General features: G+C 35.1%; 1 protein-coding gene across 3 annotated transcripts in view; it reads left to right on the forward strand.

Moving 5' to 3' along the window:
- The window catches only part of Rbm41 (RNA binding motif protein 41), a 74,135-nt gene extending 59,849 nt beyond the window's left edge, over nt 1-14,286 (forward strand). For all 3 annotated transcript variants that reach the window (XM_078034436.1, XM_040283965.2, XM_040283963.2), the window contains 2 exons: nt 7,005-7,152; nt 9,001-14,286. In XM_078034436.1, the coding sequence (XP_077890562.1) occupies nt 7,005-7,152; nt 9,001-9,167 (315 nt within the window). In that variant the 3' untranslated portion in view covers nt 9,168-14,286. The remainder of the gene's footprint in view (nt 1-7,004; nt 7,153-9,000) is intronic.
- Nucleotides 14,287-14,642: the final 356 nt, after the last annotated feature.

Below are 14,642 nucleotides of genomic sequence, written 5' to 3' on the forward strand. Positions count from 1 at the left end.
CAAACAGCAACCAATTTATCAATTTTATCATTACCTGATGTTAAAGGCCCTGAGGGATTAATATGGGCCCGAATATGGCCTATAAAACATGGAGTTGACACATTTGAACTGTCTTCTGTAAGGTATGAAACAAATTGAATAACTCTTGTGATGGTGTGTACCCAATGGGTGAAGTTTCAATATTTTTTGTAACTCCAACTGCATATAAACTATCAGAATAAATATTAATTGGCTCATTTGCAAAATGACTTAAAGCACAAATGAGAGCCTGCAGTTCTGCTTGTTGTGCAAGAGTATATGGTGTATTACCTCTGTATGAGCATGGCTATAAAAACCTGCTTTACCTGAACTTGACCTATCGATGAACACTGATAGTGCCCCAACTATTGGTTGAGTATGTGCAATTTTTGGAAAAATGAATGTAGTTACTAAGGCAAATTGAATAATTTTATCACAAGGATAATGACTTTCTATCTGACCAGGAAGATTAGCAAAAGCTACTTGCCAGGTATTAGAAGTTTGGAAAAGCCAATCATTCTGTTGAGTAGAATAAGGGATAATAACAACATTAGGTTATGATCCAACTAGCTATAAAACTTGTATTCTGCCTTTAATAACCAACTGAGCAACAAAATCATGAAAAGGAGTCAATGACTTTTGAGGAGAATGAGCTAAGTGGAGCCATTCAATAATTCCCAATGATTGCCATATCACTCCTGTAGGAGCATAAGCAGTGGGAAATATTAATAAATATTATTTATTAATATTTTAATTCTGTGTGTTAATTCTGGTAAGCTGAGCACTTCTAATAGTAAATTCAACCTTCTTTAAGCCGTTCTTGCTTCTATTGTGAGCTGACGGGAAGTCGGAGAACAGTCCTCTAAAATCTGAAACAAAAGACTCAAATCTGTGGTAGTTAAAGATGATCTCATCCAATTAATATCATCTAATAATTTTTGAAAATCATTAAGAGTGTGTAATCCTTTTACTCTTATTTGTAAGTATTGAGGACAAATTGTGTGTCCTTCTATTATATTACCTAGATACTGAAAAGGAGATGTCTTTTGCACCTTTTCAGGTGCTATGCACAAAGCCATTGCAGCAAGTGAATTTTCTAATTAGGCAAAAACTTTTAAAAATACATCTGGACTAGCATGAGCTACAAGTATATCATCCATAAAATGAATACTATACGCATCAGGGAATTTTTGCTTTACAGACGTGATATCCTGTGCCACAAAATCTGACAAAGAGTTGGACTATTACACATACCCTGAGGTAACACCTTCCAGCAATATCTCTTAACTGATTCTTTAAAATTTATTGCTGGAACACTAAAAGCAAATCTTTTTATAATCATCTGGATATAAAGGTATAGTGAAAAAGCAGTCTTTTAGATCTATCACCATTAGATGATAATCTAAAGGAATGGCTGTAAGAGAAGGAAGCCCTAGTTGTAAAGCTCCCTGGGCTCAGTAACATGATTAATTGTCCTGAGATCTTGTAACAACCTCCATTTACCAGACTTTTTCTTAATTACAAAAATTGATGTATTCCATGCACTAAAAGTAGGTTCTATATGGTCAGCCTAAAGTTGTTCCAGGACCAACATATTGGCTTTTTAAAGTTTCCCCTCTGTTAAGGGATACTGACAAACCCAATTTGGCTCTTCTGTAATTCATTTAATCTTTTTTGATGTTTTTTGGGCCAGGAAGAAATTCAGTGCCCTTGCCAAAAATTTTGACTGGGTGAATTAACTAGTCTTTGGTGGAGAGACTGGATTATAGGTGAATACCCTTCATGTGAATTTCCTTCAAATTTCCTAGGAGAAATAAATTTTTGATTAAGTCCCTGAGATGACACAATGGAGTATGGAGTTATCAATAACAAACCCAGGCTGCTTAGAATATCTCGACCCCATAAATTTACTGGCAAATTGTCTAGGACATAGGGTTTAAAGACTCCAGAATTACCATCTTTATCCTCCCATCTAAGATATTGAGCACTCTGTGCAGTTTGAGAAATTGGACCAATCCCTTCTAAGCTGGTAGGTGCAATGTGTAAAGGCCACTTCTTTGGCCAGTACCTGCTAGAAATAACTGACTTGTCTGCTCCTGCATAAAGCACACCTCTGAAATTTTTATAGTTGATTTTAAGATCCAATAGAGGGCGCTCCTGTCTAACCAATTGAGCCAAATAGGCTCGGCCCCGGGACCCAGAACTCAGGTTTTCATCCAGGCTGTTTGTGGAGCGACAAGACAAGAATATTAATTGTGCTACAACATCCCTGGGAGAAAGCTGGATAATGCAAACCATTTGAACTGTAACCCTGATTTCTCCTTCAAAATTTGGATCAATAACACTTGGCAATATTTGAATTCCTCTTTGACTTAAATTGCTTCATCCCAACACTAGGCCTATGGTATTTTGCAACAGCAGCCTGTGAATCCCTGTAGGGATTTGTTGTCTGCCCAATTCAGGAGTTAAAATGAGTCCCATGGCTGGTCAGAGTCCCAAGCTCTCGGCCTCTGGGACGGAAACATCCCAGAAGGATAGTATTACTGGGCGGCTGGGCTAGGCTTGATGACATCTGTGAGCCTTTGGCTCCTCTTCCAGTGTAAATTGAAATACCCCTACTGTTTGGCGGGGCCGGGGCAAGCCCTGCCTCCAGTTTCCCAGTGGTGGTGAAGATGGAAGTGTAGCCACAAATGGCAGCTGGCCACCTCTGCCATGCCTGCCGGAGCCTCCCATGCCACCTCTCCAATGGCACTAGCATTAACCAGGTGGATCTCCTCAGATGCATGGCGATCCACAGTCCCTAGCCATGTGCCCCGTCTTACCACAGTTAAAACATTGCCCCTGAGAGTGTCTTCTCCTAGACTGAGGATGTAAAACTTGCTTTAAAGCCACAGCGATAGTCATACTTTGCAATTGCACTGGACCCACGTCAGAGAAAAGGCGAATAAGTTCAGAAAGAGTTCCTTTTATCTGATGGGGTCGGATAATTTTCTGGCAGACTTTATTGGCATTTTCAAAAGCTAATTGTTTGACCAAAACCTCAGATGCATTGGAATCACCAATGGTCCTATTTGCCACCTGGTAAAGGCATGCTACAAAATCCGAGAATTTCTCCTCTGGTCCCTGCCAGATCTGACTGAAATCCAAAATGTTTTCACCTTAATTTGGTAGTTCTCTCTGGACTCTCTAGCACACATACTAATCTGATCATAAATTGGTAAATCATAATTTAACTATTGTTCTAAATCTGCAAATGGTCCTGTTCCAGTTTACATCTGTATGGGACTATCAATACCATGTCTGCTATTCCTTTTGGCTTGTTCAGCGCAAAAAATCCATCCAGTTTGATCTCCATAATAAAAGTTCACCTCTGGACAGACACACTTTGTCTAGTGTAATCCATCATGAGGTGGTAATGGCTCACTGCAGATTGATTCAATAAAGCTCTGAACAAAAGGCAAACTGGACCATAAGTGCAACAAGCATTTTTCAGTTCCTTCCTAGTTTTAAAAGGAACCACAGGATGAATTTGAACACACTGATTTTGCTTGTCTACCTCAAAAACTGGAAAAAAGCTGGAAACCTGTAATGTCTTCTCTCTCCCAAAGGCCACGTTGGAATGGCTGAATCTCGTTCTCCGGGAGGGGAGTGGCCGTATCCGAATGGCAGAAGCAGGACCACCCAACCACAGATTACTTAAACCCATTCCCAGCTCACTTTCTCCATTGGACTTGGGATCCTCCTCTGAACCCACAGCTCGGCCTCTCTGGAATTTCCCTGTGCGGTTTCCTCTCTCCCATCTTGGATTTTCCCTTCCTGAAATTCGACTTGGGCTGGTTTACTCTCTAGCACAGGCCCCTACCAACAAGTTTTGCTGATATGCTTGTGAATCACTCTCTGCCTTAATCTGCTGTAATTTGAATAATCTTAGGTCTCGCCCCCAAGCCTTTCTGTCTGAGGTTTACAAGCTACAGACTGGGCATGACTTAACTCTGCCCTTAGTCCAGGCAAAGACAGAGAAATTCATCTTGGAATGGCACAAGGCTGTCATGTTCAAAGGTCCTAATTGCATCCTGCAGCCCTTAAAACAATTTCTCGGAGGACCAGTGGTCCTCTTATCGGTTGGCAAAAAGACACATTTTTAAGGCAGTCCAGACTTTCTGAATATTCTTTATTGTACCTCTAGGTAGTTTAGCAGAGAGGCAACCTTTAAACAGCTTTCTACCTACCCTCTCCCAAGTAGGCAAATTAGGCAGTTCTTCCTCACAAAACCATGGACAGACATCATTGACTATTTTTAGGAATGTAGTGAACTGGGTTCTCTTGATTTGTTTTCCCCTATGATGATTAATGTCTCCAGGATCATGAAGTAGATTTCTCTCTTTGAAGATGATGAATTCCCCATATTATGATTAGCGTCCCTTACTTTCCATTTGCAACCTGTTTTCTCTCACAACCCAATCCACGTTACTCCGAATTTTCTAAGCTGCTCAACCAAAGTCAATCTGCCAAATTCACAATGAGTGCCCCTCATTCAGGTGCCAATCTATTGCCCCTATTTAGCACAGGCAACTGAACCAAAGTCACTCATGTGAATTTGGGGTGACACAAAATACCACACAGACACAGAATACATTTTTATAAGCTTCAGGATGGCTTCCCCAGCTCCTGGCCTCAGGTTCCCTCAGGGGGGCAAGAGAAAGTCACAAGAGGCTGGAGAGAGAGGTGGAAGGGAGCACACATTTTGGAGTTGGCCTTTATTGGGAGACACTGTTTCTTAGAACATTCTATCCAAAAAAGGGGCAATGGGTAGGATTACAAAGGAACAGGTGAGTGTAACTCAACCCCACCGGGTAACACTTACTCCTGGAGCCACACCTCATTATCTGAGGGGAGGTAAAGCCCACGTTATTGCCATGCACAATAATTGTTCAGTATTTCTTGCTCAGGTCTTAAGGGCATGTATTTCCAGAGTGGCTCCTGACAACAACCTATTTTAAGCAACTTAAATTCAATCACATAATATAGCTCTTTTATTTGCTTAGATTTTTAAAATAGTATCCCATTCCTAATTGATAGAATATTTTGTATTATTTCTCTGAGGGTATTATAATTTTTGAAGGTTTTTTTCCCCCTCCATGGTGCCTCTTTTCCCCCATTTTCTTCTTTTCATTTTGTTCTGTTATCTTTCCTTCACATTAGAGGTTTTCCCTCAGATGCCTGATAATCCATGGTTATATCTATAAATAAGGACTAAAAAGCTGTTTGGAAGATCCCAGAACATGAATGGCCCATGTGGACTTTGAATTTCATTTTAAGATGTTCTGAGAGACTGGGGGCGTAGTTCAGTCATAGAGTGTTTGGATAGCATTTGCCAAATCCTGGGTTTGGTCCCCAGCTCTGAGAAAAACAATTATCCTGGCTGGTCATTTCTTAGAGAAATTTCCCATCCAAAGTCAACATTTAAAAATCTTTCCTCTTCAAACTTATCAGTTTCCCCAAAGGAATCTATTCCAAATGCTTTCTTTCTTTTTTTTCTAATTTGTTCTTTTTAATACTATTTGACATTAGACTCAATTTTAACATACTTATACACACATGGAGAATATCTTATTTTAAATAGGATCCCAGTCATGTAGATGTACATGATGTGGAAATTAACTGGTGTATTCATATATGTACATAGGAAAGTTATGTCAGATTTATTCCATTGTCTTTCCTATTCTGTTGTCCCTCCCTTCTCTTTATTCCCTTGTCTAATCCACTGAACATGTATTCTCTCCCTACCTCCCTTTGTTGTATGTTAGCATCTACATATTAGAGAGAACATTAAACCTTTGTTTTTGTGGATTGGCTTATTTCACTTAGTGTTAGTCTCCAGATCTATCCATTTACTGGCAAATGCATAAAGTCATTCTTCTTTAAGGCTGAGTAATATTCCATTGTGTAGATATACCACATTTTCTTTATTCATTCATCTGTTAAAAGGCACCTAGGTTGGTTTCATAGCTTAGCTATTGTATATTGAGCTGCTAAAAACATTGATATGGCTGCATCACTGAAGCATGCCAATTTTAAGTCCTTTGGGTATATGCTGAAGAGTGTGATAACTGGGTGAAATGGTGGTTTCATTCCTAGTTTTTTGAGGAATCTCCTATTGCTTTCCATAATGGTTGCACCAATTTGCCATCCCATCAGCAATATATGAGTGTACCTTTTCCCCCACATCCTCACCAACATTTATTGTTACTTGAATTCTTGATAATTGCCATTCTGACGGGAGTGAGATGAGATCTCAGTATAGTTTTAATTTGCATTTCTCTAATCAAATATTTCTTATGTGGTACTTCAAGCATTCTAGGAGCCAAGTGGTGGGCAAAGACCAGGGAGAAACCAGCATTTAGTATGCATTCTTTCTCTTAGTCTCCTTGCTTTCAGAAATAGTATTCATATTCTCAGCTATGTTATGGCATTATCCGTATTCCAACAATGAAACTCCAGTATTCTGCCAGGATCAGCAAATTGCCATTACCCAGTAGCATATTGTAAAGGAGGTATTTAAAGATCTCATTAGTTTTTAAATAGGTTTCAGTGCACCAACTTTATTTTAACCCCATCTCTTAATATCCATTTCCAGAGATAGCAGAAATTATCAATTTCTGAACTGTTTGAGAATTCTTAAGTAGAGATGTGGGTGCTGATTTAATATTTAGATTTATAGTGTGTACTGAGTTGTTTCATAATCATCCAGTTTTTTCCAGTTTCTAGGATATTGTTGCCATTGTCTTCTTTCCTTATTCTTTCTGACCTTCTTAATTTGTGTTTGCTTTTTTAAGTGCCTATAATTTTAGAAAGTTTTCTGGAGAGAATAAAATTAGATGAATGTGTTAAATCCATAATATTGATATGAAACTATTTCTAACCATAATGAAGAATTGTCTTACCTACCTCATGTGATATTTCTATTGATCCTCAATTTACATTAGGTGTTATACCTGAAGAATCTTAGCCCCCGAGTGAGTGAAAGAGATCTTGTGTCATTATTTGCTCGGTTCCAAGAGAAAAAGGGACCTCCGATTCAATTCCAAATGATGACTGGACGAATGAGGGGACAGGCTTTCATCACATTTCCCAGTAAGTAACTTCATCTAGATAATTACTGTTGTAGTGTCAGTTCACTAGAGATATACAACCTCTCTAGATATAGTCCTTTTATTTCTTTGGATATAGCCCTTTGATTTCTCAACTGCACATGAGAATTAAGGAAAATGTTTTTAGTGCTCCTCTGTCCCCCTTTCTGTTCTTCCTCTCCTCTTTTGGCAGTGTGTAACCACCATATGTATGTCTCAATTTTCGCAATGTTGGAATTTCATTCTTACCCTACCAAAATTTATTTCCTTTTGCTAACAATGATATTTCTAGTCTGTTATAATTATTCACTGAATAATATATTGATATTCTGATCAGAACACATGTATTTGCCTTATTCCCTATTCCTTTAGGACTAAGTGACTGCAAGATAATATACTAATTCATTACTAAATTATAATTAGTACTGAAGTGTGCATTCTTCTAAATATTACTTGCATGTTAATACATGGTTTCAGTGTTCTAATCCAGATGCCAGAACAATATAGGAATTTCATGTCTTTTGGGGGAGATGCTAGGTAGAATGTGTACCTTTAATTATCACTGAACTGTCATCATTTATAAATAGTCTGCTATCCTTTTTATAAGCAAGTAGTTTTACACATGAAGACTGCCAACTCCTCTCCATTGTTTTCATGCAGTTTTTGGTTTTGCTTTTGGTACTGGGACACTTTACCACTGAGTTACATCCCCAACCCCATTGATTGATTGATTGATTGATTGATTGATTGATTTGAGACAAGATCTCACTAAGTTGTTGAGGCTGGCCTTGAACCTGCAGTTCTCCCACTGCAGCCTTCCAAGTTGTTGGGATTATAAGCATGTTTCACTGTGCCCAGCTTCTTTTCACATAGTCCTATGTCATCTTTCCTATCTCACTGAAAGTTTATAGATCTTCTGTACCAGTGTTTTTCAGTTTTTTTCAAATTAAAAAAAAATATGACCCACTAATTAAGAAATATGTAATAAAAAGGGCTTACAAACTAAGTACTTTTAATGCATGGCTATTTTACTAATAATAGCAGCAGATATACTACACATTTGAAAATTTGTAGTACATACATCTGAGACAAAAATTGGTTCAGTCTAGTGGGCTGGGGTTGTGGCTCAGTGGTAGAGCACTTGCCCAGAATGTGTAAGGCACTGGGTTCGATCCTCAGCACCACATATAAATAAAATAAAGGTATTATGTTCATCTACAACTAATTTTTTAAATTGGTTCAGTCTAATAACATTGTCTACATATGATTACACAACTCCTGGCCATAATCCATACCTCCTTATTTCTCACATCCAAGTCCCATTAATTGAATATTTGTACTGTACAATATATATTCTCTTACCTGAAGCTTCTATATGCCTACAAAAGTTCTTAAACTTATTTATCCCAATAATATTCCCATAACCACTCCCCCCACTGAAAGAAAAATATAGCAAAGCTTCCTTTTATTTGTGTTGCCACTTTGAAAAAGTTTTGGTTTTCATAATACCTATAATTTGTATCAAAGATAGAGGATAATGTGTAATTAGTATAGTCTACTACTTTAGCACACTGCTCGTATCCTTGTTTCTTTACCTATGTTTTTGAATTAGAATACACCCACAAACATCAATTTGAAAAAAAAAAATCTATTTGAGCTTTGTTGTCATTATTGTGAGATATTTAGTCTTCCTGGTTTATACAAATTTGAAATTATAGTAAAAATGATCAAATCAAATGATATGACCTTACAGCCAACAGTTAACATTGAAGAAAAGCAATGTAAACTAGACTTGGAATAAAATTGAATTATTAAGTTCTATGTAAATTGATTTGTTTTCTTTTTCTTTTAGATGAGGAGATAGCACAGCGAGCATTGCATCTAGTAAATGGATATAAACTGCATGGGAAAATATTGGTGATAGAGTTTGGAAAGAATAAAAAACAACAGTCAGATCTCCAGGCTGCTTCTTCCATATCATCTACTACACATAGTAGTACAGAAATCAGTGGTAGCTAGGGAAATACATATACACACACACACACACACACACACACACACACATATACACATACACATATACATACATATACATATACACACACACATACACATACATATACACATACACATATACATACATATACATATACACACACACATACACATACATATACATTCACACACACACACACAGTGGGCCCTAGGTAATCTTTCTTACATTAGACTCTTGGAGTAAAGATTTGCATATACATAGAAATTTGTTTGGAGTTGAAGAGGATAAATTAACTGAGAGAGAAAAACATTAATTAGGACAATGCTTTTCAGCTTTCTGAGAGAATTAGTAGAAAACATTTTTTATAATCAAAGACTCTCTAGGACCGAAAATATCCTGAGTATTAAGGGTGATATACAAAGAGTATTATTTTTTAGGATAAATTACATAGAATTTTTCCTGAGGATTTTTATAAAACCTTTATCATTTTCTGGTGTTTTTAATATTTACCCCTAGAGATAACATTCTTTCCAGGACTGTCTCCTTTATACAAAACTTTAAAATGGATTAAACATTGAAATACTTATTTATTAGAGTCCATGTCTCAAACTTTTATCTACCTAGTAAGTAATAGAACAGGCCCTCAGGCCTAAGATCAACAAACACTGTAATGTCAGAATTGTCAGCAGTAATAGTAGGTAGTTTCATAAGTCAATTATCATATTTAATGAATTCTTCCTAAGTTCTTAGAGTCTTCCAAAAGCTATATATTTTTTCTAATGAAATCTTTTTAAACAAAAATATTGGTGTTCTCATGGCCATTTAAACTAGATACAGTTGAGCAATCCTTCACTTCATCACAATAAACACTGAGTGTCTAATATATGTTAAATATAAGGTATATGAATTTTACAAGAGGAACATACTAGCAAAGAATTCTAAAGGGATATGGAAAGAAAGAGTTCTCCAGAAGAGAAATAACCTGTCTCAAATCCCCTAGTTGTTTGTTTATTGTTGCAGAATAATAGAAAGACAGTATGGCATTGAGGAAGTAGTACTAACTTAGGGATCAAACCTGTGCACCTCACAGCCACATTTACCACCCTGGACTTGACAAGTCACTTAATGAGCCTCAGTTTTCTCATCTATAAAGTGAGGATAATAGTACTACTTATCTCCTTTGGGTTGTGAGGATTAGGTGAGATAATTCTGTCTAGGGTGAAGAACAGAAATAAAAGAGAACTGATAAAATTGAAGAGTATAGAACTCAACACCATTAAGCACTCCAGTGTGGAAGTAATGGTCGTGCTAGAAGAAAAAGAGAACGAAAGGGGGAGGAAAAAAGCATTCCAAAAAATAATGTATGTAAGTACTTCAAATTTGTTGAGAAACATTAATTTATGTATTGCAGAACCTCAGCAAACCCTAAATAGGACAAACAAAAGGAAAACTACAAACAAACACATCCTAATAAGTACTAAAATCCAGAGACATAAAATCTTGACAGCAGCACAAATAAAATGAACTATCACTTATTAGGGAACCCCAGTAAGATTAACAACTGACTTCTCAGCAGAAGCCATGCTGGTAGCAATTAGATAACATATTCAAAGTACACAAAGGAAATTAACTCTTGACCAGAATCGTATATACAAAAAACCTATTTTTTCAAAAATGGAAGTGAAATAAGACATTTGCATGTAACAACAACCAGAGAATTTTTTGCGAACAAACCTCATAGAAAATATTAAAGGAAGTTCTTCAGGTTGAAAGCAAGTATCCTTAGACTTTTATATGAATATACACACAAAAGTTCATCAACGAAGGTAAATATGTAATTATAGAAGGCATTCTGCATTCATTTTCCTTTATTAATTTTAAAAACTGTTGTATAAAGCAGTATGTGTATAGTTGCATTGTTTTGTCTTTAGCATAAAACATGTTTGCCAATAATAGAACAAACAAGGTAGATGGAAATAACACTGTGTTATTAAAGAAAAGACTCTAGATCATAGCTCAAATCTACAGGAACAAATTTTTAAAAATAAGAGAGAAAAGAAGGGTAATGTAAAAAAAAACTATAAATACAGACTTTCTTTTCTTCTCTTCATTAAAACATAGAATTATATTAAGTAATGATTATAATTATGTATTATCAGGTTTATAATGAGAAAACAATATGTATGACAGTCATACCACAAAATGGGGGAAAGAAATGGGTTTATATAGAACTAATATTTCTATATATCACTGACATTAACTTAATATATATCTTTAGCTGATCCAGTTTAGTTAAGGTGTGTATGATAAGCCCTGGAACAACCACTGAGAAAATAACTTTTTAAAAAAATGAAATATTATTACATTTACATGTCACATTAGAAAATAATACAAAAAGCAAAAAGAGGAAAGGAGAAACAAAAGGTTGAGACAGATAGGAAAAAAAACAACCAGTAAAATGGATTTTGTAAATCCACCCACCAATAGTAATAATAAATGTGAATGGATTAAACAGTCTAATCAAGAAATGAAGATTGTCAGACTAGGGAAAAAACAAGATTCAAAACTTTGCTGTTTATTATAAGAGATACACTTTATAAAAGTTTGCACAGAAAATTGTGTGAGTCACAAATTTTTTTAAATGAAGGAGAAAATATAACTACTGAGCTTTTAGAAATAATCCATGTACCTAAAAACAGAACATGAAATAAATGGGAGAAATAGACATTTATTTAAAAAGTTGGAATGTTTACTACCCCCATTTTCAATAATAGAAGAACTAGACAGATGATCAATAAGGAAATAGAAGACTTGAACAATATGATAAGCCAAATAGAACTAAAAGACATTTACAGAACATTCCACACAACAGCATCAGAATACATGGTCTTTTCAAGTGCATATGAAACATTTCCAGATAGATCATAAACAAAACCATAAAACAAGCCTTAATAAATATAAGTGGACTGAAATCATGTAAAGTATGTCTCTGACCACATGGAATAGAGTTAGAAACTAGTAACAGAAACTGCAATTTACAAATATGTGAAAATTAGGCACACTTTTAAGTGACCAATAGGTAAAAGAAGAAATCACAAGGGAAATTTTAGAAAATTCTTTAAGATAAATGGAAATGAAGACAACATACCAAAACTTATAGGATGCAGCTAAAGCAAAGCTTAGAGGGAAAAATATTAGATAAAAAGTAAACCACATGAAGGACAGAAAACTGTAGATAAAAATCAATGAAACCAAACCAAAAGTTAGTTCAATAAAAAAGATTAACAAAACAAACCTTTTGCTAGATGTATCAGGAAATAAAGGAGACTCAAATTACTAGAATCAAAATTGAAGGAAAAATATTACTACTGACTTTGTAGAAATAAAAATTATGAAGAAATTCTATGAACAAATGCATGTGAATAAGTTAGCCTGGATGAAATGAACAAATTTATAGAAAAACCCTAACTACCAAAAATAACTCAAAAAAGAAAATCTGAACTACCCTAATAACAAGTAAATAGGTTAAATTGAGTAAGGAAAAAATACCCTCAATGAAAAGCCCAGACCCACATGACTTTTTAGGTGAATGCTGCCAAGACTTTAAAGAAAAATTAATACAGTTTCCTCATTAAACTCATCCAAAAGGTAGAAGAGCAGGGAACACTTCTGACACATACTATTAACATGGAAGAACCCTGAGGATGTGCTCAGTAAAGGAAGCCAGTAAAAAATGACTACATATTATATGATTCCATTTATATGAAGTGTCCAGAATTGGCAAATATTTAGTAACAGAGGATTAATTGTGTTTTTGAGTCAAGGTGGGAGGGTAAGGAATGGAAAAGGCTAGGTTTAGAGCTGAAGTATATGAGGTTTCTTTAGAGGTTCATTAAAATGTTCCAAAATTGTGTCGATTATAGCACAACATTATGAATTATACTAAAAACTATGAACCATATAATGTGGGTTAATTATATTATGTATGAATTCTATATCAATACAACTGTCACAAAAATGTGAAGTGTGATATTACTCAAATGTTCATCAGTAGGTAAATGTGTAAATAACATCTGGCACATCCATTTAATGGAATACTATGCAGCCATTTAAATATTGGACTATATCTATGAATATATTCTGACTCATATCCAGGGTTTTGTATTAAGTTAAAACGTTATATGAAAAAATATGACTAGTGTTATTAAATTTTTAAGTAAAAGCATTTATATATATGGTATATGTATATAGATATTTCAAAATTAATTTAGGAAAAGGCTGGGAAATATGTATACCAAATTATAAACCTTTTGAAGGTAGAATTGGACAGAGTGAAAGTAGGTTTCAGTTTCTAAAATGTTTGAAATGATGTGATTTGGAGTGATTTTTACTTTTTTCAGTATTTTTTAAATTAAAAAAAATTAAATACTCTTGCATTTACTTGGCTTCCAGCATATTTGTCAGACCTATTCTAACAATATCATCTGACTATACTCAGGACAAACTTCTATTCCTCTGATAGACTGTTCACTTAGAATTAACTCTCCAATTTTAAATATAGTTTAAGGAATAGGTAATAAGTTATCCAGGTATAGCCTGTTACACATGTTACCCAGGAACATACTTCTCAGCTGAACTTTCCAAAAGGAACTGCTTCCTGTTGGGTGGAAAATCTCACCTCTGCTCATTACTAGACCTACAGTCCATTAACAATGGAGGAAAGTAAATATGGAGGATATATTTCAACTGGTGCATTGCTACAGAAACTGATACATCCAGACTAAGAAATTCTATGTGGCAATAAAAACTAATGAACCATATATGCAACAACTTGAATGAAACTTCAATGCATTTTGCTAAGTAGAAGAATCCAAACTCAAAAGGCTACTACTGTTTGATTTCATTTGTAAATTTTATGGAAAAGGTAAAACAAATAGGGATAGTGGAAAAATAACAATGGATATCAGGGGACAAAGATAGTATTCCTTGACTACAAAGTGGTAACACAATAATGGAGATTTTTTTTTCTATCTTGATTGTTGTTGAATGTGTGCATTTGTCAAAATTCAGAATTGTATGCCAAAAGAATGAGTTTTGCCATATGTAAATTTTTAAATAAATGTAATTATAATGAAGGAAAAACTTTGGAGAAACAGTCATTTCTATTAATTAGTATACCTATTTTGTTGTCTGTACTGTTGAAAAGCTAAAGCCACTTTGCTACTATTTCTTTTTTTCTGTCCACAGGTGAGCAGAAATCATTATGTAAAAACATCTGTATATACATGCATACACAAATCCACCATTAAAAGAATCAAAATGAAAACTGTAATATACCAGTTACCACAAGGTGCTCATATCTTTAACATACAATGTATAATTTTTTTAGTACATTAATCACCACTTATTGGCTAATACATTCCAAGACCCCTGGTGAATGTATGAAACTGGATAGTTTCAAACCCTGTATGTACTGTTTTTTTCCTGTATGCCCTACA

This window comes from Ictidomys tridecemlineatus, chromosome X (assembly GCF_052094955.1).
Source record: "Ictidomys tridecemlineatus isolate mIctTri1 chromosome X, mIctTri1.hap1, whole genome shotgun sequence".
NCBI lineage: Eukaryota > Metazoa > Chordata > Mammalia > Rodentia > Sciuridae > Ictidomys > Ictidomys tridecemlineatus.